The sequence below is a fragment of the Phyllostomus discolor genome, chromosome 5, assembly GCF_004126475.2.
Source record: "Phyllostomus discolor isolate MPI-MPIP mPhyDis1 chromosome 5, mPhyDis1.pri.v3, whole genome shotgun sequence".
In the NCBI taxonomy this organism is placed as follows: Eukaryota; Metazoa; Chordata; class Mammalia; order Chiroptera; family Phyllostomidae; genus Phyllostomus; species Phyllostomus discolor.
The window spans coordinates 127,974,367-128,000,758 of NC_040907.2; the positions used below are offsets into that span (position 1 = coordinate 127,974,367).

General features: G+C 38.3%; 1 protein-coding gene and 1 long non-coding RNA gene across 6 annotated transcripts in view; one reads left to right on the plus strand and one right to left on the minus strand.

The window, feature by feature from the left end:
• Positions 1 to 26,392, plus strand: part of PBLD (phenazine biosynthesis like protein domain containing) — a 46,167-nt gene that overhangs the window by 1,820 nt on the left and 17,955 nt on the right. For 2 of the 5 annotated variants that reach the window (XM_028513335.2, XM_036026882.1), the window contains one exon: positions 25,178 to 25,321. The exons of 1 other annotated variant lie outside the window; for it this stretch is intronic. In XM_028513335.2, the coding sequence (XP_028369136.1) occupies positions 25,238 to 25,321 (84 nt within the window). In that variant the 5' untranslated portion in view covers positions 25,178 to 25,237. Of the gene's footprint in view, positions 1 to 12,104; positions 12,286 to 25,177; positions 25,322 to 26,392 lie in introns of those variants that run through there. 2 more of the 5 variants (XM_036026883.1, XM_036026884.1) reach the window with 2 other exon arrangements.
• Positions 14,969 to 15,284, minus strand: LOC118500822. Its single transcript, XR_004903408.1, has 2 exons — positions 15,166 to 15,284; positions 14,969 to 15,107 (listed from the first exon to the last, which is right to left on the minus strand). It is a non-coding gene; the product is annotated as an uncharacterized LOC118500822 (long non-coding RNA).

A 26,392-nucleotide genomic window follows, 5' to 3' on the forward strand; every position in this document is an offset into this window, starting at 1 on the left:
GAAGGGACAGGAAGTGAGACGGAGAGAACGAGATGAGTTTGAGCGCACGATTGTTTCTGTAGGAAAGGTCGGTGAAATTAGCTTGTATAGAACGTCAATATCCAGTCAGACTTTGTAGTAAGGGCATTGGGAAACGTAGAGGGTGGGATTGGGGGCGCAAGGGGTGCTTACAGTGAAGAAGCTTGCACGTTCCCCCCATGAGATCTCTGTGTAGAATGGACACAGGAAGCCAGTTACCTTCAGTTTCCTTAAATTTCATGGCTAGTTACCTTACACATATTTCATGGCGCCACGTGGTTCTGTTTAAGCCTGCTTCATCCTCAAACCTGCTTAAGACAAGTGCGGGATACGCCCCCGCCCCTCCACTCCTCTCCCCGTCTGTCATGCAGAACCGGGGGTTAACCTTTACCCTTCTCTCCTAAGCTCCAAGGGCCCCTCCTTTTCCCTGGGTAACTTGTTTCCTGAGGCCCATTTCTTCTATGGCTCATATCTTTTACCTCTGTGATTTTTAAAATAAACTTTCTCTTATAGTCTGGGTGGCGGGGGGGAAGCCAAGTGCAGGACAGTAAGAATTGGTTAAGCCGTAGTGCTGTAGTGCCTTTCTTGAGCCCACTCCTTTAAAATATCCCTCAGAAAAGGAAGAAAGTTACTGTGGTCATTGCTAGAGACAGAAACAAAACCAAGATAATGTATTGATAATAGCTCAGATTTATTAAGAACTCGCTTGAGCTAGGTGCTCAATTCACTGACTCTTTACAACTATGAAATACAGTTGAAATAATTTATAATAATAATAATAAATTATTTATTATCTCCAATTTACAGAAAAGGTGCCTGAGATCTAGAAAAGTGAAAAAAAAAAAAATGCCCAAGGTCACACACCTAGTGGCAGAAACTAGGATTTTGAACTCAAATGATTTCACACCAGGCTTTAAACATAACATCATTTTAGGCAAACTTAAGTTACTTCCCCGGAACAAACACTGAAATTACCACCTCCGGAAACCTGCAGTTAACAATTTATTGGCTGGAGACTTTTGAACAGGCCGGAAACTTGATGTTCTGGTGTTGCTGACACTGTTAGCACCCCGGCCCCTTCTTTTTAAAATAGTGTCGTATTGGTAAGACTCCAAAATTTCATACTTCAGATGGAGTTCTTTCTTCATTTCAAGTCATTTCCCTACTTTATCCTTTCAGTCTTTCCACCCGATTTGGTAGATGGAATTCTGTAATTATTTTCACCCCTTGCCTGAATCCATACAATTTATTTACTGCTTGATTGAGTTTGGCATTCTTTCCACATACCTACTTTGTGTGGTTATAGGCCACAAACCTAAAGGCATTGTAATAACTTTTTACTACCACACCTTGATGTTTTCTTTGGCCATAATTTCTTTGTATTTTGCACTCTGCTGTTTGCCATTGTGAATGCTTAGAAAAAACTTGAAATTAGTACATATATTCCTTTTGCTTTTTTTTTTTTTATCATTATAGCAAGTAGGAAGTTTTAAAAAAGTACATTATGTAGGGGTAAATCTGATTTTTATTTGACTGTCTACTTTACCATTTTTCTTAAAAAAAATGTCTATCAGCTATTTCTAATTGCAAATTGGATCCTGCAAGTAAAGGTTAGTGAGACGGGCTTACCACTGCTCTTGCAATCCCTACAGAATTGTTTCCAGATGGATCTCTGTGGAATTGTTTCCATAGAGATGGTTAGAGCTAAGGGCTCCCAGCTGCTTCTGGGATTTTTTTTTTCCTCTTTTGTCTTCCATTCAGTCACTTCAGTGCTTTCCTATTAGCATAGAGATCAGAGGGACCCTGGAGAGGATCTTGTTAGAGGCCATAAGGATAGAAAAGATGAAAAGGGAGAAGGAAATAGAAGTACCCACACCACCCAAGGGAAAACAAGACAACGAACACGTGATCATGTATTACATCAAGAGGAGAGGAGAGGAAAATTCCATGCAGAGCCTGAGAAAGAGAAATACAGAAATCGAAAGAGATCGCACTTTTGGGGGAGGGAAGGCATATTAACTAAAAATTGGTTAAGATAGTTGTTCACATACTCCCTGATGACTTTCTACCATGAAAACTGGATTATCATAATCTTTTTGCCTATATGAAAAGCATATAAGCTAAACATAGCAAAACTTATAAACAAGTTTCTAGGAGTGTGTCTAAGGTAGTTAATGCCTTTTGAACGCTAAATCTGTCTTACTAATGTTTTTTGAAATGCTTGTTCTTGGATTTATATCATATATATGAGGTCTGTTCAGAAAGTATCCAGTCAGGTAATATGAAAAATAAAGACATTTACTGAAGAAGATACAAGAAACAGTGTACATAGGACAATGACACCTCAGTCCTTTTTTCTTTTCAAAGTAGGCACCTTGGGACCTCACACAGTTCTTCCAATTGCCATCAGCTGCTCTGTTGTATTTTCCTGAATCTCATCAATGGTCTGAAATCTCTTCTCTTTCAGAGATGATTTTAGTTTTGGGGAAAGCCAGAAGTTGCAGGGCACCAAATCTGGGCTGTAGGTGGGCTGAGTCTCCTGGGTGATTTGATGTTTTGCCAAAAAACTGCATGAGACATGACGCACAAGTGGGTGCGATGTTGTGATGAAGCTTCGAGTCACCAGTTGCTCATAGCTGTGGCCTTCCGAATCATCCTAGTATTTTCCCCAGAGGAAGGTGCAATCTTAATCCAAAGTTTGATGCAGGTTTGTTGCTCTGCTGGCCCAGTCTTTTTGCATGCAGCAGCCACACTGTACACATGCTTACTCAACTGGTGTCTACAGTGAAGTCATAGTTCACACATGGGCATTCTAGTCCACTCTCCTCGGCCACCAGGCTACATCGATATCACACAAACTGTTCTCTTTATTTTAACAATGGCTGGACTTCTTCTGGATAGACCTTATATCTACTATCTTTAGAAGTGATCTTCCTTGTGATGCTTCAAAATTATTTCTCAAAACAAGGCTTAATTACACAGTTAACATTCTTAATACTTTTTTGTTTCTTTAAGTCATATTAAGAGGTCATCTGAGACTAGGGAAATTCAAAGGTTTCATCCAATTTTAATAATTATACACTAAGCAAATTTAAAAGGAAGTCTAAAAGAAATTTAAAAGGAAGAAAGCAGCTAACACACTCTTTCTCTAATTTTTGAAAATAATTAAAATTATTGAACATTCTCTCTGTTCCAGTGGACTGATGTGAAGAACAGGGAAAACGGCTACAAAAAATAGCTACTTAAGGAATTGAAATCAAATTATTGTGCTGCTTTCAATGTGTCATAAGCACATTAACTTAGAAAGCAGCACAGATAATAGAGTAACAGCCATTTCCTACCTTCCCACCCACATGATTTTAAACTTCTGACTGGTAGATAAATAAAAATATAGGTTTCACTATATATGTACCTATGCCTCTGAGTATAGGAAATCATCTCATGTTTATAACATACACATATAGATATACACAGACAGACACAAAAGACAGTTGGAGGCCTTTTATACTTATATCTGTCCTTGACAAGCCAAGTTCCAAATGACCTTCCTCCTTTTAAAATAAGGACAGCCATTTTTAATACTGCAGAGAATTGGGTTGGCACCTAAATGGCATAGATTGATCTATTTATCTAAATCCTCTTTTTGAAGCTTTGAGAGACCAATTAAATATGTTTTCCATTCATTCTGCCTAATTTTATAGCCAGCTTTTTCTAACTGTGCATACAAAATTAATTTAGAAGGATCAGAAGATCCTCATCTCAGCCATCTCAGTTATAAATGGGAGGCTGGCTGTGGTGAACCTTGTTGGGTTGAGAGGCATGATTTCCCATGTTAATTTTGAGCTCTGTAGAGTCTGAAGAAATTTCTAGAGAAAACCAGCCCTGCCTGTGTCCAGGCGAGCTACAGGTGCTGGATATCCCTAGGACTGTTTTAAGCCCCAGAGGATATTTTTCCTCAGGCAACCCCACAAAGATTCTTAGTTACGTAAGAATATCTGAACAAGGGCCAGGGAGAGCTTGCTGGATGCTGCTGAAACAACCACGCTTTCCAAAGCCCATGCTTCTCTCATGGGTCTCTCTTAGGGTGAACCCATTCTAGAGCACCCTGTCTTCTCCCTGCGGCTCCTGCTGCCTTTTTTAGGGTTGACTGTATTACTGCATTGGGTGCCTCATGGCATCCATCTCCACCACTCTGGATTTGGGGATCTCAAACAACGGTTGTCACCCCATTTGCTGTTTGGGTTGGGGAAGCAAGTGTCCTTTCTTTCAGAGCTAAAGAGAGTTGAGCCACTCATTTAACCAGCAATCCAATTAAAAAGCTGAATTAAAAACAGGCAACCCATTTTTTTCCCCACTGGGTTATCTCAACCCTTATCCAGCTTAAGGATTTTCTTCTTCTTTTTCTTTCTTTTTTCTTTTTGTCCACTCACACATCCAAGGAAGAACTGGCCATCATAAGCTTGAGGATTTTCTAAGAGCAGCTCAAATAAAGTCATGGCCTGCTACTTAAAGCAAGGAGGGTTGAAGTTCCAAGAAAGATTCATCCAAGTTTACTTGATGCAAAGTGGGAAGCTGGTAGGTCGCAATAGGCCCTTGCTTGTGTATAGTACTGGGTCCAGGTCTGCAGAGTAGTCCTGGGTGGGCTTTGGAATCCTGCCTACTACACCAAGTAAATGTTGATGTAAGAAACATCCAAACCTGTAGAGAATTTTTATGAGCGTATTTGAGCCAAACTGATGATATACACTAGGGAGCAAGATCTCAAATGCTCCCTGGCTTTTGTTTTTAGGTTGATAATCAACCTCAAATTAGATAATTTTGGCTGAAGTGGGAAGGGCGGATATTGAGAGAAGGAGAAGAGAGAAGACTAGGAGAAGGTCCAACAGAAATGATGAGCATTTAAACTAGAACAATGGTATTAGGGATAGATATGAGGGTTTTTGAGAAATATTTAGGAGTTCCTTTCAGCAGGATTCAGGGACTATGGATGGGTAACATAAAAGAAGTCAAGGATGAATTATTTTCGGTTTAGGGTTGCATGGTGGGGGCAGTAACTGACACAGGAAATATAGGAATATTGGGTATGTTGGTTTTGAGATGTCATGTACAATCCAAGTGGATGTATCTAGGCGGATATTAATATGTGCTAACTAATATATATTTGGCATTTATCAACTTATATTTTGCTTTTGCATTCTGGAAGTTTTGGTGGATAGGCTCAGGCCAAGTAAATTTGCTATAGAATCTGTTGTAAAAATTGGAATGAGAATTTATTAACTTACATTGAGGAATAGTGAGGAATATAACCATCAAACAGATGATAGTTATATTTAGTGTAATTACTGATCAGGTAGGGTTTAAGTCTGCCAGTTTGCTATTGGTTTCTATATCTCTTATGTCTTTATTGTTCCTCTATTCCTTCATTACTGCTTGTTTTGCATTAACTAGGTATTATATATATCTATATATATGAATATGTATAGTACATATAGTAAGCATGCATTTGTGAATATACATAAAAAGAACAGAAGGATGCATATACAGAGGGCTACAAGGTTTAAGAATTATTATTTTGTTTACTTATTCATAAGATTGTAATAATCATAACATTTCCAAAACCACTACTTCCCACTATTACTAAAGTTAAGTCCAAATAGTATGTATGTAAAGATAGAGATAGTTTTTTTCTGTAATGACTTTGTAGACCCAGTTTTCCTCATTTAATTTCAAGATAGAGCAAGATGCTACCGTGCTTTACAAAAAGATTGATAAATTTTTAACTGTGAGACTGTCCAAAAATTCAAAATGTAAACATGCAATAGAGTTGGATAGTCAAATACAGCTTCTTCGTAGAAGAAAGAGCCTAAGGAATTTTTGTCATACACTGAGGGTTTTACTAGTAACAAACAATACTGAATCATATTTTTCCTACTTAGAAAGGATCTTAAAATCAGTTTATAATTTATTTTCTGGAGTTTGCCCTAATCCCTTAAACTTCCTTTTTAAAAATAAAATGTATTAAATCAGGGGTGACTGGTTAATAAAATTAGGTAGGTTTCATGTGTACATTTCTATAACATATCATTTGTACACTGCTTTGTGTATTCTCCTCCCAAAGTCAAATCTTCCATCACCATATTTTGAATCCTTGATCTTCTTAGGTGACAAGAATGTGGGTCTTATTTTCAAGCAATCAAAATATTTTTTAAAAATTTGGTTGATAGCTCGGACTGGTGTGGCCCAGTTGGTTGGGCATCGTGTTCCACAAAACAAAACGTCACGAGTTCAATTCCTGGTCAGGGCACATGCCTGGGTTGTGGGTTTGGTCCCCAGTTGGGGGCGGGGGGGGGGGTGTGAGAGGCAACTGATTAATGTTTCGGCCACACATTGATGTTTCTCTCTGTTTCTCCCTTCCCTTTCTTTAAAAAAAAAAAAAAAGTTAATGAGTGGTCCTTAAAAAAAAAGAGGAAACAAAAATTAAAAAACAAAAATTTAGTTGATAACAGTAAGGATGATGAGAAATGTAAAATTTAGCAGAAAATTGAAAATTTCTAAAACGGTGTTTGAACATAAACATAGTTTAGTAATTTGGAACTAGTCTATAAATATTTTAACAAAGGCAGCATTCCAGAGCTTCTATTAAGTCTAAGGAAATATGCAAAAAAGTAAACACAAAGTAGTTGAGTGCCATATATGTATGATTAGTAGCTAGATGAAACTAATTTGGAAATAATTTTTCTTCCAAATTTTGACTTAAAATTTATTTTACTTAGAATTCATAATTTTTATGCTTATTCTTTTCACCAGCTAGTAGACAGCGTTCATGTACACTTAGAATGCCAGTACTCTATTATTAACTATTTACCCTTTTAAGGAACTAAAGGTCATTTATTAATGGGTAGCCTAGTTTTGAGGCAGCAGTCATGAACCAACGCTAATGAGTTCTTTTATGCTAACAGCTATAGAATAACAGGAATTAACTTTGTTGTCTGTAGCCACAGGATACTGTAAACAAACTAAAACTATTACAGAGGAACAAATAAACATCAGTGTTACCACCAGGCGCACCCACGGGCAGGTTTCAAGATCTAAGCTATTTGAAGGAGGGAGGTTTATGATTTCTCTACATTTACATGGTAAATGGAACCAAGATTGGAATTCAAGAAGTGTCTGCAGTGTTCTCAAAAACAAACCTGATGAACCTCTGAGGAAGGTAATGGGATTGGAAATCATCAAATGGGATTTTAGTTGTTTTTCTTTACTATCTTCTTTATAAGAAGATTATATTCATATACTAAAATAGTGATTAAAAAGCAACTTTAACAGAGAGTTGTGGCTGGGTAGCTCCATTGGCTAGAGCATCCTCCTGATACACCAAGGGCATGGGTTCAATCTCCAGTCAGGGCACATATAAGAAGCAGCTAATAAGTGCATAAATAAGTGGAACAACAAATTAATCTCTCTTTCTCCCCCCCTTCACCTGTCCCCTCCCTCTCTAAAAATATCAACAAATAAGACTAAAAAAAACAGTTACAAAAGAGATGAATACATGAGAAATTACATGATTTGTAAGCTTTACCCTCAGGTGATTTTATATAAACAGAATATTTGTTTGGCATTATTGAGGGGCATATGAAGCCACTCTAGAGGTCCAAATGGACTGTGAGTGAAACTAGAAAAGGATAATTTAAAGTATTTAGGTTACTTGAGAAACATATGCCTGATAGCTGTACAGAGCCCAGCCTGATAGCTGTGATAGGGGAACTCAAGAGTTCAGGATTTTAGCTTTAGTTGTAGTTGATAGGCTGTCAAGTGACTAGTGTGTGTAAAAAACTGTTGTTCCAGGAACTGGAATACATGACCTTGTAACTCCAGGAGGTCAACAAGCAATTGAACCTTTGTGCCTCAGAGATCTGCAAGTTATCGAGATACAGGATATCTATGACACAGATAAAGAATTATTGATTAGTAAATAAAGAAATACTAGGAAAATCGCTGCCAGACTATAACTCTTATCTGATTTATCTTTTTCCAAGCTTCTTCCCTATCCTTTTCTTCTCATAAAAAGATTGACTTGAGATGAGATATTAAGATGGTTTTTAGGGTATATAACCTGCCACATTCTCAGGTCACCAGCATCTGAATAAAGCTCCCGTAAAGACTCAATCTGTATCTCTACTTATTGGTTTTGGTAGTGATAGACAGCATGAACACCAACTTTTCTGGTTTCAGCTGCACCTCAGGTCTAGCCATTGTGTTGACCAGAATGCCAGAGTTTGTACATGCCCACTTGGTAAAGAAAAGCAAGTTGCTTAAACTTTATCTGCTTCAAATTTTTCCTCAGTAATTTAGGGGAGGTTAAGGCTGCCTTTTCCTTACAGAAATAAAATTGAAATTAATTTAAAAGTGAGATGGAGGAAAAGATATCTTCAGAAATAAGTTCTATCCCTGACTGGTGTGGGTCAGTGGATTGAGCATCAGCCTGTGAACTGAAAGTTCACCAGTTCCATTCCAGGTCAGGGCACATGCCTGTATTTCGGCCCAGGTGCCCAGTTGGGGGTGTGCAGGCAGCAGCCTATCGATGTTTCTTCACACATCAGTATTTCTTCCCCTCTCTTTCTCTCTCCCTTACCCTCTCTCTAAAAATAAATTGATAATAATCTTTAAAAAATAAGTTCTAAAAAAAAGAGATGACAATGAAAGAAATAAGTTCTAGAATTAGATCCTCAGGGTAGTGGGTTGTGGCTCTTTTATGAGCCTCTCTCCTCTCCCTGGGTGCCTAGCATTGGATGCTGACACACAGTAGCTGTTGAACTGAACTTTGGATTTCTTTTTTTTTTTTTTTTTTTAATATATTTTATTGATTATGCTATTACAGTTGTCCCATTTCCCCCCTTCTCTCCCTTCCACCCTGTACCCCCCTCCCACCCACATTTCCCCCTTTAGTTCACGTCCATGTGTCATACTTATGAGTTCTTTAGTTTCTACATTTCCCGTACTATTCTTGCCCTCCCCCTATTTTCAACCTACATTCTATGCTACTTATTCTCTATACCTTTTCCCCCTCTCTCCTCCTCCCACCCCCCTGCTGCTAACCCTCCATGTGCCCTCCATTTCTGTGGTTCTGTTCCTGTTCTAGTTGTTTACTTAGTTTCTTTTGGTTTTGCTTTAGGTGTGGTTGTTAATATTTGTGAGTTTGCTGTCCTTTTACTATACATGTCTTTTCTTTATCTTCTTTTCTTAGATAAGTCCCTTTAGCATTTCATAAAATAAGGGCTTGGTGATGATGAACTCCTTTAACTTGACCTTATCTGAGAAGCACTTTATCTGCCCTTCCATTCTAAATGAGAGCTTTGCTGGATAGAGCAATCTGGGATGTAGGTCCTTGTCTTTCATGACTTGGAATATTTCTTTCCAGCCCCTTCTTGCCTGTAAGGTCTCTTTGGAGAAATCAGCTGACAGTCTGATGGGAACTCCTTTGTAGGTTACTGTCCCCTTACCTCTTGCTGCTTCTAGGATTCTCTCCTTCGTTTTTACCTTGGCTAATGTAATTATGATGTGCCTTGGTGTGTTTCTTCTTGGGTCCAACTTCTTTGGGGCTCTCTGAGCTTCTTGGATTTCTTGGAAGACTGTTCCCTTTGCCAGATTGGGGAAGTTCTCCTTTATTATTTGTTCAAATACGTGCTCAATCTGTTGCTTTTCCCCTTCCCATTCTGGTACCCCTATAATTCGGATATTGGAACGTTTAAAGGTGTCTTGGATGCTCTTAATCTTTTCCTCAATTTTTTGAATTCTTATTTCATCATGCTTTCCTGCTTGGTTGATTCTATCTTCCTTCTGGTCCACTGTAGTGTTTTGAGACTCATATTCCTTCCTTTCACTATTGGCTCTCCTCCGCGTGTCTTCCTGCATCTGTTTTATGGTACTCTGCATTCTTTCATCTAAATTTCGTCCAAAATCAACCAGTTCCGTGAGCTTTCTGATCACCAGTGTTTTGAACTGCGCATCTGATAGATTGGCTAATTCTTGGTCGCTCAAAAGGATGAGTCCTGGGGGACTGATCTGCTCTGTTGAAAACATATTTTTTTTTCCCCCAGTCTCTCCTTTTTTTTTCCCCCGGTCTGGTTGCTCTTGTTACGGTGGGGGGGCGGAGTCTTAGGTGCTCACCGGGGCTGGGCACCCCAGTCGCTAGATTGTGACGTTATCTGTGGGGGCGGGGCGGGAGCGGTAGCGGGGTGGGAGAAAACAATGGCGGTAGTTCCGTTCCCCTGGACTCAGACCCTTGTCTGGGCTTCCGGGCCGCGAGTTCTGCTGTGGTCCACAATCTCTACCCCTCTGGGTCTGCCAGCCGCAGCTTGCGTACTCAGGGATCACCGCTGCCTTCTTGCACGCCGGATGGCTTTTGTGCCGTTTTCGCACCAAACCTTCCCCCGACCTCCGCGCGCCGCCAGCCCCGCGCCCGCCCGGCTCGTCTTCTCCTACCAGTCCGGATGAACGTGTCTACTTCAACTTCTTGGCTGCCCGACTTCCATTCAGATAAATCCTCTGCCGGATCTGGGTGTTATTCTGATACTAAATTTTTGTTGTAAATTATTGGTTTTCTAATCTTGGTTGTACGAGGAGGTACGGTGCGTCCACCTATTCCTCCATCTTGCCGGAAGTCTGTGAACTTTGGATTTCTGATCCCACAAAGACCAATCATGAACATTGGCTCTAGCTGGCCTTTATAGTGTCTCCTTTTGTCTGTAGCCACAGAAGACTGTGAACAATCTATTACAGAGGGACAAGTAAGCATCAGTGATCCCAGGCACACCCATGGGCAGGTCTTATCTCTACCCTCTCTATCTGCTCCCCACCCCGTGTATTTCCACATCCTATTGCTTGCCTTCTGATCAGTCTGTACCTTGTGCCTAAAATGCCTGTTGCCACCTACTGGAACTGCAGAACACATTTTTGTGTGTGGTTTTAAACCCACTCAAATGTCACTTCATTTCTTGGGCTCCCATTGACATCTGGGTAGAGCTATTGGTCTCATTGGGTTCTGAAACATTTTATCTATATCTTTTTATTTCATATTACAATTTTTAGATTGATCTTTGTACTGGCTGAGAATTCCTTGAGAGAACTAGTGACTTATTTTATCTCCAAAGTCTAGCATATGCCTGGCATTTAGGAAACACAGTAACTTTTGAAAATAAAACTGTTGAATCCTAGAGTAAGCATAATCTGTCACCATAAAGTTCAGAGATATTAATTGAATAAATTTTTTAAAAAGCCCTTTCTCTACCTTTTGACAGAATAAAAATTAAAGTGAAGTTACATAACACAGCTTAGAAATATTTTAGAAAATATTTCTAAATATTTCTAAAACGGTGTTTTATACATTTATGGTGTTAAATGTTATAGTGGTTCTCCAAGTACAGCATCAGCATCACCTGAGACCTTGCTAGAAATGTAAATTCTTAGGCACCCCCCTCAGACTTACAAAATCAGAAATTCTGGGCATAGAGTCCAGCAATCTGTGCTTTAACAAGCCCCCACAAATGATTCTGATGCATGCTAAAATCTGAAAACCAGTGTTCTAGAATGAATAAAAATGCTTTAGAAATGAATGTTATTGGATGGAGTCTGGGCCCAGAGCAGGCCCAGTGTTCAAGTTTTAAAAATAATGTTTGTTAAATAGTCTTCTGAAGTTTTCTTAATCTAATTCAGTACAGAAGAATAAAATTTTACAACTCAGTATTTTATCAGGCCTCACAGGATGGGGCAAAATTAGGTTTACAGTTGTAAGTACACAAAACAGTTTATTCTTGTATCATTATTACTATATTATTTTCCATACGAACAACTATAAACCTAATTTTGCCCCATCCTGTATTGTATAGCATCTCAAATGAAAACATTTCTTTAAAGGGAAAAAATTCTCAAAGACTCTAACAGTCAATATCATTTGTCTGTTTAACAGCTACCTCCACCTGCTGCACTCCCCTCCGCATGCCTCCACTGATGAATCATAAGTTGTGTAAGCCAATCAGGACAGTCGCATTCTCCTTTGTCATATGCTCACTCTTTAGATTCTCTTGCAGGTAGAGATGGCCATATGACCCAATTAGGGCAAGATTGCTAGAGGGGTTCTGGAGAAAATCTTGCTTTCTGATAAAAAGGGAAGATCTAAGAGGACAATGGACTGCCACTGCTGATGCCTAGAAATGCAACAATCATCTTTTGACCATGAGGTGACAAATATGAAGATTAAAATCTAACAAAGTAAGCTCTGGCTGATGTGGCTTAGTAGGTTGGGCATCATCCTGCAAACTGAAAGTTTGCCAGTTTGATCCCTGGTCAGGGCACATGCCTGGGTTGTGGGCCAGGCCCCTGGTTGGGAGCATGTGAGAGGCAAACAATCTCGATGTTTCTCTTGCTCTCTTTCTCCCTTCTCTTCTCTCTAAAAATGAGTAAATAAAATCTTTTTTTTTTTTTAAGAAAAGTTAAGTAAGAAAGAAAGAGTATGGGTACTTAACAATACATTTAATCTGCTAAATAAATATTAGAAGCTTCTACTTCCAAATTTCTTAAGTAAACAACAAATGTCCTTAAGGTATAAACTATTGTTAGTCTATGTGGCAGCCACTAATGGCTCCCCAAAGATGTCCACATCCTAAGTCCAAGAACTTTTGAAAATACTATGTTACATAGCAAGGGGGAATTTAGTTGCAAAGAGGATTAAGGTTGCTAATCACCTGACTTTAAAATAAGATTATTCTGGATTATCCAGGTGGATCCATTGTCATGGGATCTTTAAAAGTGAAAGAGGGAGGCCAAAAAGCCAACTCAGATTTGAACATGCTATGGGCCTGGCTTGAAGATAGAGAAAGGAGCCATAAGCCAAGGAATAGAGATGGCCTTTAGAAATTAGAAGAGGCAAGGAAACAAATTCTCCCCTAGAGCATCTAGAAGGAACATATCTGGATTAGTCAATTCAGGATGTCATAACAAAATACTATGAACAGTGTTTTGAACAACAAAAATTTGTTTTTTCAAAATTTAGAGGCTGGGAAGTCTAAAACCAAGGTGCCAACAAATTTGGTTCCTGGTAAGGACTCTCTTCCTGCCTACAGACAGCCACCTTCTTTCTGTGTCCTCACGTGGCAGAGAGAGAAAGGGAGCAAGCTCTCTGGTGCCTCTTTTTGTAAGACCCCTAATTCCATCATAAGGGCCCCCACTCATGACCTCTTCTAAACCTAATAACCTGCCAAAGGCCCTCCCCCTTCAAATCCCATCATATTGGTGGCTACAACTTTAACATATTAACTGGGGTGCCACAATTCAGTCCATAGTAACCCCCTGCCAATACCTTTATTTTATCTCAGTGAGACCCTGAGATTTTGGACTTCTGACCCCCAGAACTTAAATAATAATTTTGTGTTGTTACTAACCACTAAGTTTATGGTAATTTGTTATGGCAGCAACAGAAACCTCATATAGTTCCAATATTCTTTTACTTGCAGCCCAACAGAATTCTAACTGCTGCACAAATTTCCAAGAACAATAAGTTAATATTTATTGAGCACTTACATGCTAGACTTGATTCTAAGAGCATTTATTCCTCAGAGCACCCCACGAAACTGAAACTATTATAATCTGCATCTCCATTTTACAGATGAATAAATGGAGGCTTGGAAAATTTAAGTAACTTGCCCAAGTTCACACATTTAGGCAATACCTACATTTGAACCCAAATACTCTAACTCCAGAGCCCATGTTCTTAGTCACTGTGCCTTAGAATATATCCAAGGACCAGAATTTGAGAAATTCACTCGAGGAGCTAAAATCTTAGTTCCATGAAACTGTAAACCATCACTGAATAACAAATTTTGTCTTAAGTTTAAAAAATATTTTATTTATTTATAGAGAGAGGAGAAGGAAAGAAGAAAAAGAGGGAGAGAAACATTGATGTGCAGAACATTGCTTAACAAGCTGAGCCACATCGGTCAGAGCTGTCAAGTTTTAAAATAATGTTTTACACTATCATTGAAATGAACACTCAGAATTTAAAAATTCTCACTCTGGCCAGATAGCTCAGTTGGTTAGAGTGTTGTCCCAAAATGCCAAGGTTGCAGGTTTGATCTTCAGTCAGGGCATATGCAAGAAGCAACCAATGAATGCATAAATAAGCAGAACAACAAACTGATGTTTCACTTTTTCTCTCCCCTTTCCTCCCTCTCTAAAAATCAATCAGTAAATAAATAAAAATTTTATTTTAAAATTCTCTTCAAATTTGCAGACACTGAAGAATACAAAGGACCCTGATACAAGAAACACTAAACTGTATTACATTATGTGTGAAAACTCAACAAGATTTATTTCTAGTAAAATAAAAAGAATTGTCCAAGTGTAAGTATGACAGGATAGTAAGAAGCTAGGCAAAGTCCTAGGCAAGTACAATAGGAAAACTGAGACAAAATAAAACAAGGCCAAACAATCTGAACAACTTACAGCCAGCTAGTGAATCACCAAACCTTATCTTCCCTAACCAAGGACACTTGAGAGCAAATGTTTATACCTCTCCTCCCTAACCAGAGAATACAAAGCTTAAATCACCCTGGTCTGGGAAATAGAGAACAGAGCCCCAGTTAATGCCATTTGTGCCAGCTATGCCTAAGGAGAAATGAAGTGAGGGGAGCAAAGAACAAAAACTGCATTAGAGCCAGACAGACCCAAGATAAAAGTAAACCTGTTAAGCAAACCAAAGAATTATCCCAAAATCCCCTACACACTCATTTTGATGCATCAGCATATTAAAAATGCACCTAGAAAGCTGATGAAAAAATCTGAAACTCTCCCCTAAGAGTCTCACCTGCAGAAGTGAGATAAAGACCCTCAGGAGAAAGACCTAGTGTGAGCTCACTGTAGAGCACACCCATGACCCTTCTGGGGCGTGAACTTTTTTACTTCCTCTTTAAGTGTCCCCGTGAGACTTGCAACCAGGGGAGCAGTGGGCCACAGCACCTCATCTCAGGTTTACCCCTTGACCCTATCTCCAAGGCCCCCTTTCCTCTGACTTCCCAGTGAGCTAAAACCATGCCCACCTTGACTCACTTATGTCACTGTGACCATCACCCCCCAGTGAGCTAAAACCATGCCCACCTTGACTCACTTATGTCACTGTGACCATCACCTCCCAGTGAGATAAGAGTAGCCCTGCCTTGCCTCATTTCTTTGCTGTATAACATTTCCATGGAACAGAAGCAGAGTACTGCCTAGGCTCTTGTTGCTTCTTTAAGTCCTTAGTTTCACTGCCCTTAGCTTTAATAAGTTTACTCCCCAAATCACCTGGATTCATGTGAAATCTTTCCTACACAAAGTCAAGAACCAACACACTACAGGTGGGAAATTTATGATCACTATAGAAGAGTTAGACAGTCTTTTCAATGTATATTTTCTCATCCCATTGAACATGTAGCTGATGGCTAGGACCAATGAAGTTCAATGAGGCAAAAAAAAACATGCTCCTTTTGGCACCCACGTAATTTTTGTAATAGTATGAATCCTATTAAGTTTATAAAAACTATGTTTCATTATCAGAAGTATACTTTGTTCCTGTCCTGATGAGTGTGGCTCATTGAGTTGGACATTGTCCTGCAAACCGATAGGTTACCAGTTTGATTCTGGTTAGGGCACATGCCTGGGTTGTGGCCCAGGACCCTGGCTGGGGGTGTGAGAGGCAACTGATTGATATTCCTCTTGCATATCGATTTTTCTCTCCCCCTGTTTCTCCCTCCTTCCCCCTCTCTAAAAATAAATAAAAATATTTTTTAATGAAAAGAACTATACTTTGTTCCTGTTGTTTAAATTTTCTAAAATAATAAAGGCAATCTGTAATACAATTTCCAAATAATTGAATAAACAAACTGCAATGTACTATTGATATTGGTAATGCTACTGAAATGGAAATGTTAGTTGGCAGATAATAACATGTTTAGACACTCCTAAGTGTTTGTCAATCAATGTATGAATGTCCAGTTTTGATGTATGCACAGCATGTTATTTACCTACTTAATTAAAATATTTACTGAGTGCCTGGTACTGTTATAGGAACCAAGATTCTAAAAGTAAAGAGAAACAATAGGTTCTGTCTTTATGCTCTTAAGAGTCTAGTTGATAGACTTCCGGCAAGGTGGAGGAATAGGGGACTTCCGGCAAGATGGAGGAATAGGTGGTCGCACCGTTCCTCCTCGTACAACCAAGATTAGAAAACCAATAATTTACAACAATAATTTATAGTCAGCATAACACCCAGATCCGGCAGAGGATTTATCTGAATGGAAGTCGGGCAGCCAAGAAGTTGAAGTAGACACGTTCATCCGGACTGGTAGGAGAAGACGAGCCGGCGGGCATGGGGCTGTCTCGGGTCTGCGGCGCGCGGAGGTCGGGGGAAGGTTTGGCGCGAAATTGGCGCAAAAGCCATCGGGCACGTACGAAGGAAGCGGTGATCCCTGAGTTCGCAAGCTGCGGCTGGCAGACCCAGAGGGGCAGCGATTGTGGACCAGGGCAGAACTCGCGGCCCGGAAGCCCAGACAAGGGTCTGAGTCCAGGGGAACGGAACTACCGCCATTGTTTTCTCCCACCCCGCTACCGCTCCCACCCCGCCCCCACAGATAACGTCACAATCTAGCGACTGGGGTGCCCAGCCCCGGTGAGCACCTAAGACTCCGCCCCCCCACCGTAACAAGAGCAACCAGACCGGGGGAAAAAAAAAGGAGAGACTGGGGGAAAAAAAAAATATGTTTTCAACAGAGCAGATCAGTCCCCCAGGACTCATCCTTTTGAGCGACCAAGAATTAGCCAATCTATCAGATGCGCAGTTCAAAACACTGGTGATCAGAAAGCTCACGGAACTGGTTGATTTGGACGAAATTTAGATGAAAGAATGCAGAGTACCATAAAACAGATGCAGGAAGACACGCGGAGGAGAGCCAATAGTGAAAGGAAGGAATATGAGTCTCAAAACACTACAGTGGACCAGAAGGAAGATAGAATCAACCAAGCAGGAAAGCATGATGAAATAAGAATTCAAAAAATTGAGGAAAAGATTAAGAGCATCCAAGACACCTTTAAACGTTCCAATATCCGAATTATAGGGGGTACCAGAATGGGAAGGGGAAAAGCAACAGATTGAGCACGTATTTGAACAAATAATAAAGGAGAACTTCCCCAATCTGGCAAAGGGAACAGTCTTCCAAGAAATCCAAGAAGCTCAGAGAGCCCCAAAGAAGTTGGACCCAAGAAGAAACACACCAAGGCACATCATAATTACATTAGCCAAGGTAAAAACGAAGGAGAGAATCCTAGAAGCAGCAAGAGGTAAGGGGACAGTAACCTACAAAGGAGTTCCCATCAGACTGTCAGCTGATTTCTCCAAAGAGACCTTACAGGCAAGAAGGGGCTGGAAAGAAATATTCCAAGTCATGAAAGACAAGGACCTACATCCCAGATTGCTCTATCCAGCAAAGCTCTCATTTAGAATGGAAGGGCAGATAAAGTGCTTCTCAGATAAGGTCAAGTTAAAGGAGTTCATCATCACCAAGCCCTTATTTTATGAAATGCTAAAGGGACTTATCTAAGAAAAGAAGATAAAGAAAAGACATGTATAGTAAAAGGACAGCAAACTCACAAATATTAACAACCACACCTAAAGCAAAACCAAAAGAAACTAAGTAAACAACTAGAACAGGAACAGAACCACAGAAATAGAGGGCACAAGGTGGGGCTAGCAGTAGGGGTGGGAGGAGGAGAGAGGGGGAAAAGGTATAGAGAATAAATAGCATAGAATGTAGGTTGAAAATAGATAGGGGGAGGGCAAGAATAGTACGGGAAATGTAGAAGCTAAAGAACTCATAAGTATGACATATGGACATGGACTAAAGGGGGGGAAGGTGGGTGGGAGAGGGGGCACAGGGTGGAGGGGAGAGAAGGGGGAAATGGGACAACTGTAATAGCATAATCAATAAAATATATTAAAAAAAAGAGTATAGTTAAAATAGTCCAAGAAACACAAATAAAAACTCAAGATATTTTTATCTATCAAATTAACAATTGTGGGACACACTCATATCACACTGTCTAAAATGATACACTCTTTCTGAAGATGAATTTAACTGTGTAGGTTAAGATGTCCACACACTTTGATGAAAGGATTTCACTTTAAGAGTCTATTATAATTAAAGAATCAGAAGTGCAGACCAAATTTTACATTCAACAAATCTGATCACTACATTATCTTTGTAAGTGAAAAATTCGAAATAACAAAATTTACCAAAGAGGAAATGTTTAAATAATTTATAGCATATGTAGACTTTTGTAAATCTATTTAAATGTTTCTGATGTATTTATGTATTTAAAGTATTTCCCATGGAAAATACTCATACTGTACATTAAAAGGGTAGAAATTATTATTAAAAACTATGTCTAAAGTAATGTTATTGCTTGGGGTCAAAATGTACAAACTTACTAAAAATTGTTGAAGGGGATCAAAAGGTACAAACTTCTAGTTTTAAATAAATTATGGGGATGTAATGTACAGCATGGTGACTATAGTTAATAATACTGTATGGCATATTTGAAAGTTGCTAACAGAGAGAGATCATTAAAGTTCCCATCACAAAAACATTTTTTTGTTATATATGGTGACAGATGGTCACTAGACTTATTGTGGTGGTCATTTTGTAATATATACAAATATCAAGTCATTGTGTTGTGTACCTGAAACAAACATAGTATATTGTCGGGTGTAACTCTAAAAAAGAAAATAAAAAGAAAAGCAGGCATTTGGTAAGATTAAGCAAAACACTTATATTAAGAAAGAAAGGGAAGCATTTGAGATGCTACCCTTCTTCTTTCTTGGAATGTGTCATCAGTTTGACTCATAAACTTAGGAAAATTCTCAAAAGGAAGGAAGGAAAGAAAAAAAGGAAGGAAGAGATAGGCTTACGAGCTGCCAAGAGGGCTGGGCTATGGTGTGGGCAGCCAGCAGGGCTTCCCAGGTTGTTTATCTTCTTGAAAAGAAGTGTGGAAGCTACATTCACCTTCTCCAAGGACCAGACTAGAAGTACTACTTCCATAGTTACAAAGAATTAAATAGCCACAAATACATATCTATCAATAATCACTTTAAATGTAAATGGCTTAACTGCTCCAATCAAAAGAACATAGGGTAGCTAAATGGATAAGAAAACAAGACCCTGCCTGGCTGGCGTAGCTCAGTGGATTGAGCCCAGGCTGCGAACCAAAGTGTCGCAGGTTCGATTCCCAGTCAGGGTACATGCCTGGGTTGCAGGCCATGACCCCCAGCAACCACACATTGATGTTTCTCTCTCTCTCTCTTTCTCCCTCCCTTCCCTCTCTAAAAAATAAATAAATAAAATCTTTAAAAAAAAGAAAGAAAACAAGACCCATATATATGTTGTCTACAGGAGACCTACCTCAGAAGGAAAGATACACACGGAGTAAAAGTAAAGGGATGAAAAAAATATTTCACACAAATAGAAATGAAAAAAAATGTAGAGTAGCAATATGTATATCTGACAAAATAGACTTTAAAACAAAGTCTATATATAGTAAGAGACAAAGAAGTATACATAATGAAAAGGGAGCAATCCAACAACAGGATATAACCCTTATATACATTTATGCACCCAACATAGGAGCACCTAAATGTATAAAGAAAATCTTGAAGGATATAAAGGGAGAGATTACTTATAATATAGTCATAGTAGGGGACTTCAACATCCCATTGATATCAATAGACAGATCTTCCAGAGAGAAAATCAATAAGAAACAGCAGCCTTAAATGACACACTAGATCAGATGGATTTATTTATTTATTTTAAATTTAAATAATTTTTATAATACTCCAATTTGAATTGTATTTTTAAAAATTTTTTAAAGATTTTATTTATTTATTTTTTTAAAGAGGAAAGGGAGGGAGAAAGAGAGAGAGAGAAACATCAATGTGTGGTTGCTGGGGGCCATGGCCCGCAACCCAGGCATGTGCCCTAATTGGGAATCAAACCTGGGATGCTTTGGTTCGCAGCCTGTACTCAATCCACTGAGTTATGCCAGCCAGAGCAAATTAAAATAATTTTTTAAAATTTATTGATTTTAGAGAGAGAGGAAGGTAGAGAGAAACATCAATTTGTTACTCCATTTATTTATGCATTCGTTGGTTGATTCTTATATGTGCCTTGAGTGGGGATTGAATCTACAACCTTGATGTATCAGGCTGATGCTCTAACCAACTGAGCTACCCAGTCACGGTCAGATGGATTTAATTGATAGCTTCCGAATATTTCACCCCCAAGCAGCAGAATATACATTCTCTTCAAGTGCACATGGAACATTTTCTGGAATAGATCACGTTAGGACACAAAACAAATCTCAATAAATTTAAGAAGATTGAAATCAGATCAAGCATCTTCTCTGACCATAATGGCATAAAACTAGAAATCATTCACAAGGAAAAAACTGAGAAAGACATGAAGACATGGAGACTAAATAACATGTTACTAAACAATGAATGGGTTAACAACCAGATTAAGGAAAAAATTAAGATACCTTGAAACAAGTGAAAATGAGAACACAACAACTCAAAATCTATGGGACACAGAGAAAGCATCCGTAAGAGGGTAATTCAAAGCATTACAATTCTACCTCAAGAAATAAGAAAAATCTCAAATAAACAATCTAACTTTACACTTAAAGATACTAGAAAAAGAACAACTAAAAAAGCCCAAAGGGAGTAGAATGAAGGAAGTAATAAAAATTAGAGCAGAAATAAATTAAATAGAGTCTAAAAAAACAATACAAAAGATCGTCGAACCCACAAGCTGGTTCTTTGAAAAGATAAACAAGATCGACAAACCTTTAACCAGAAGAACAAAGTTGGTGGAATTATATCAGATAGTGTGACAAATCACACTACCTGATATAAAACTATACCACAAGGCCATAGTAATCAAAACAGCATGGTACTGGCATAAAAACAGACATATAGCTCAATGGAACAGAATAGAGAGCCGAGATGTAAATCTAAGTCTTTATGGTCAATTAATATTTGACAAAAGTGGCAAAAACATACAATGGGCTAAAGATAGTTTATTCAATAAATGATGTTGGGAAAATTGGGCAGAGACTACATGCAAAAAAATGAAACCAGACCACCTTCTTACACCACACACAAGAGTAAACTTAAAATAGATTAAAGGCTTAGATGTTAGACTTGAAACCATAAAAAATTCTAGAAGAAAACATAGGCAGTAAAATCCCGGACATTTCTCATAGTAATATTTTTTTCTGATCTATCTCTGTGGGCAAAGGAAACAAAAGAAAAAAATAAATAAATGGGACTGTGTCAAACTAGAAAGTTTTTGCACAGTAAAGAAAACCAATAAAATGAAAAGACAAACCACGGAATGGGAGAACATGTTTGCCAATGATATATCTGATAAGGGGTTAAGTTCCAAAATATATAAAGAACTTATACAAGTCAACACCAACACAAACAATCCAATTTAAAAATGGGCAAAGGACATCCAAATGGCCAATAGACACATGAAAAGATGTTCAGGGTCACTAATCATCAGAGAGATGCAAATTAAAACCACAATGAGATATTACCTCACACCTGTCAGAATAGCTATCATCAATAAATCAACAAACGTGTTGGCGAGGAGGTGGAGAAAAGGAAAACCTTGTATGCTGTTGGTGGGTATGCAGATTGGTGCAGCCACAGTGGAAAACAGTATGGAGTTTCCTCAAAAAATTAAAAATGGAACTTCTTTATGACCCAGGAATTCCACTTCTGGGAATATATCTGAGGAAACCTGAAACACTAATTTGAAAGAATATATGCACCCCTATGTTCATTGTAGCATTATTTACAATAGCCAAGATTTGGAAGCAGCCCAAGTGCCCATCAGTAGGTGAATGGATAAAAAAGCTGAGGTACGTTTACACAATGTAACACTTATTACTCAGGTGTAAAAAAGAAGGAACTTTTGTTCTAGACAGTGTAGATCAGTTTGTTGGAGCATCATCCTTTAACTGAAAGATTGTGGGTTTGATTCCCAGTCAGGGCAACCAACATACCTAGTTTGTAGGTTTTATTCCCATTCTGGGTGTGTACAAGAAAAAAACAATCAATGTTTCACCCTCTCCCTTCCTCTCTCTCTGAAAGCAAAAAATTATAAATATCCCCCTCATGGTGAGGATAAAAAGAAGAAGGAAATCTTACCTTTTGCAATAGCACAGATGGACCTGAAGAGTGTTATGCTAAGTGATATAAATCAGTCAGAGAAAGACAAATACCATATGATTTCACTTATGTGTGGAATCTAATGAACAAAATAGAAAGACTCATAGCTACAAAGAGCACACTGACAGCTGTCAGAGGGGAGGGGGTAGGAGGCTGGGTGAAAAAGGTGAAGGGTTAAGAAAAAAACCCCTCAGACAACAGCATGGGCATTACCAGAGGGAAATGGGGGTTCAGGAGGTTGGAGAGGTTAAAGAGGGGATAAGTGGTGATGGAAAGAAACATGACTTGGAGTGGTGAACCCATGATATAATATACAGATGATTTATTATAGAATTGTACCCCCTATATGTAATATTTTTAACCAAGTAACCCCAATAAATTCAATTTAAAAGTGAAAGAAAAAACATGTTAGATAGGTGATTTTCTTTTTTCTTTTTTTTTAATCCTCACCTAAGGACATGCTTATTGCTTTTAGAGAGAGGGGACGGGAGGGGGAGGGAGAAACATTGACCAGTCAGTTTGCGTACACACGCCAACCTGAGACCAAACCTGCAACCTAAGCATGTGCCCTCAATGGGATTTGAACCTATGACCTATAGATTTATGTTTCAGCATTCCCATCAATGGAGGCACACCAGCCAGGGTGGTCATTTTCTTTTATATGTAATCAAAGTGCCCTCTAATTTGTTGAATTTTCTTTTTTTTTTTAATTTGTTATCTCTTTTACCCCCTCCTCCCTGCACCCTATCACCCTTCAGCATTTCCCCTCCCCACTATCATTTAGTTAGTGTCCATTGGTTGTATATATAAGTTCTTTGGCTTCATTTCCTATTCTTAATTTCACTCTGTTTATTTTGTGCCTACCTATTATGCTTCTTATTCCCTGTACCTTTTCCCTCCATTCTCCCCCTTCCACCTCCCCACTGATAACACTCCATGGGATCTCCATTTCTGTGATTCTGTTCCTGTTCTAGTTGTTTGCCCAATTTTTGTTTTTGTTTTTTAGGTTCAGTTGTTGATAGTTGTGAGTTTGTTGTCATTTTACTGTTCATATTTTTGATCATCTTCTATTTCTTAGATAAGTCCCTTTAACATTTCATATAATAAGGGCTTGGTGATGATGAACTCCTTTAACTTGACCTTATCTGGGAAGAACTTTATCTGCCTTCCATTCTAAATGATGGCTTTGCTGGATAGAACAATCTTGGATGTAGGTCCTTGCCTTTCGTGACTTGGAATACTTCTTTCCAGCCCCTTCTTGCCTGTAAGGTTTCTTTTGAGAAATCAGCTGATAGCCTTATAGGAACTCCTTTGTAGTTAACTCTCTCTTTTCCTATTGCTGCTTTTAAGTTCTCTCTTTGTCTTTAATCTTGGGTAACTTAATCATAATTAAGGTGTTCCTGCTTGGGTCCAATTTCTTTGGGACTTGCTGAGCTTCCTGGACTTCCTAGAAATCTATTTCCTTCACCAGGTTGGGGAAGTTTTCCTTGATTATTTGTTCAATAAGTTTTCAATTTCTTGCTTTTCCTCTTCTCCTTCTGGCACCCCTATGATTCAGATGTTGGAGCATTTAAAGTTGTCCAAGAGCTTTCTCAGCCTTTCCTCATGTTTTGAATTCTTGTTTCTTCACTCTGTTCCAGTTGGATGTTTATTTCTTCATTTTGTTTCAAATCCTTGGTTTGAGTCCTAGTTTCCTTCCCTTCACTTTTGGTTCCCTGTATATTTTGCTTTATTTCACTTTGTATAGCTTTCATTTCTTCCTTCATTTTGCGACCGATTTCAGTCATTTCTATGAACATCCTGATGACCAGTGTTTTGAACTCTGCATCAGATAGGTTAGCTATCTCCTCATTGCTTAGTTCTTTTCCTGGAGTTTTGACCTGTTCTTTCATTTGGGCCATATTTCTTTGTCTTGGTGCACCTGTTATGTTGTAAGGGGCGGAGCTTTAGGTATTCACCAGGGCCAGGCAACCCTCTTTGCTGCATTGTGGCATTGTCTGTGGGGGAGGGGTCAGAGAGGGTAGAAGGCCACATCCAAGTTTCTAGTAAAGCAAAAGAAACACTCAGAATATTAATAGAATTTATCTCTAGGGAGTGAAAGCACAGGAGATTGTTTTTCCCCTCTGCTTTTCTGTATTTGATAGATTTTTTTAATGAAAAGGAAGTATTATTCTTATAATGACTAATCTTTTTGATTAGTCATTATAAAATTATTAAGAGTATTAAGAGTATTATTAAGAGTATTATAAGATTAATCATGATTATTATTAATCATGATTAATCTTATAATGACTAAACTTTTACTAATCTATATCATTAGCTCAAAAAAGTCTCCACTTGAAGGTTTAATAAAATAACACAAAGCATGAGGCTTTTTTGACTATGAAGTTTTTTTGACTTAAGTTCAAAATTAAAAAAATGTTATTGCATGGTTATGGGTCACTTTTTATTTTGCCAAGTTTTTTATTTTATCAATGAGCATATCTTTTATAATAAGAAAAAATACACTCTTTTAAAAGGGTAGTAATATTCATTGGGTGACTATAAGCACATGTATACTCCTTGGATGTTTTATTCACTTCGTCAAAAACATAGCCTAAGCTAGTTTTGGCTACTCTAAGTAAGAATACAATTATGTTGTTAAGTATATATACAGTATAAATGTTAATACAAAAGTTATTCATCCAGTATTTTAAAGCAGATTCAATTTAGAGGCTTAAAAAATTAGAGATCACATATCTTTAAATGTAGGCGTGTTAGAATAATTGCTTGACTTTGTATCTGGGAACTGTTAGTTGCTTCTGTACAGCAAGTAAAACATTAACTTTTTAAATTTTTTTGCAACAGCAAGAAGTAAAGCAGATTACCAGTAATTTTGAGAGCTTACAGAAACAGCTTACAAGGAAAATGAAGCTCCCTATTTTCATAGCAGATGCATTCACAGCGAAAGCATTTTATGGGAATCCTGCTGCTGTTTGTCTCCTAGAAAATGTAAGTATTTGTTTGGAAATGCAGTGCCTGGAATTCTAAAGTCCTGTGGAACCAAATATATATTAATTAATATACTATATATTAATATATAATATCAATATACTAATATATCAATATGTTAATATTAATATTATTTATATTAATATATTTTGTATATTAATATAAAATTAATATATGTTGTTGTTCAAGTACAGTTTTCTGCCTTTTACCCCTATCCCAGCCCACCCCCCTAGTCCTCCCCACCTCCTTCTCGTTTCCACCCCCCACCTTGTTATTGTCCATGTGTCCTTTATACTTGTTCCTGCAAACCCTTCCCCTTTTCCCCTGAAATTCCCTCCCCTCTCCCTTCTGGTCACTGTCAGCCTGTTCTCAATTTCAGTGTCTTTGGTTATAGTTTGCTTGTTTGTTTGTTTTGTCAATTAGGTTCCCATTAGAGGTGAGATCATAAAACATCAGATCTAGTTTGTTTACCTCTTTGTGTTTTTTTCTTTTTGGTCAAATTATATCAGCAATTATATTCATATCTGCAAGTTGATTTAGGAGAGAATGCTTATACCTACATGCTTAATTCCAGGGAAATTAAAATTTGTGTAAAGAAGAACTGGAGCTCCCTTTTAGCCATTAGATTTTCATTTAGTTAGTACCAAATATGGAGGAGAACAAAATTAGATGAGTTTTATGTAACTGGACATGGCTGATACTACATTGAGCATGAAAAATTCAAATTGGATTTTTGAAAGTCTTACTTAAAAATGGATTTTTGATTAGGATAAGTATTAACAGAATAGTTAAACATTCCTTGACCTTAGTGCTTTGTGTTGGTCCCTGGGTGTTAGGTGACAAGCCAAGGTACGCTTCCACTCAGAGAACCTAGTGTGAGGGTACGTGTGAGAATTACTTCAAAAACACAGTAAGCAATTCATAATCTTAAATATGTTTTATATTAAGTTGGACAAAGTGTGTTGGAGCATTGGTGTGCCATGAATTTCAACCTGGCCTGCACATTAGAATCGCCTGAGGAGCTCTACAAACTTCTGTGCTCAGGCTGCACTCCCAGCCAATGACAACAGA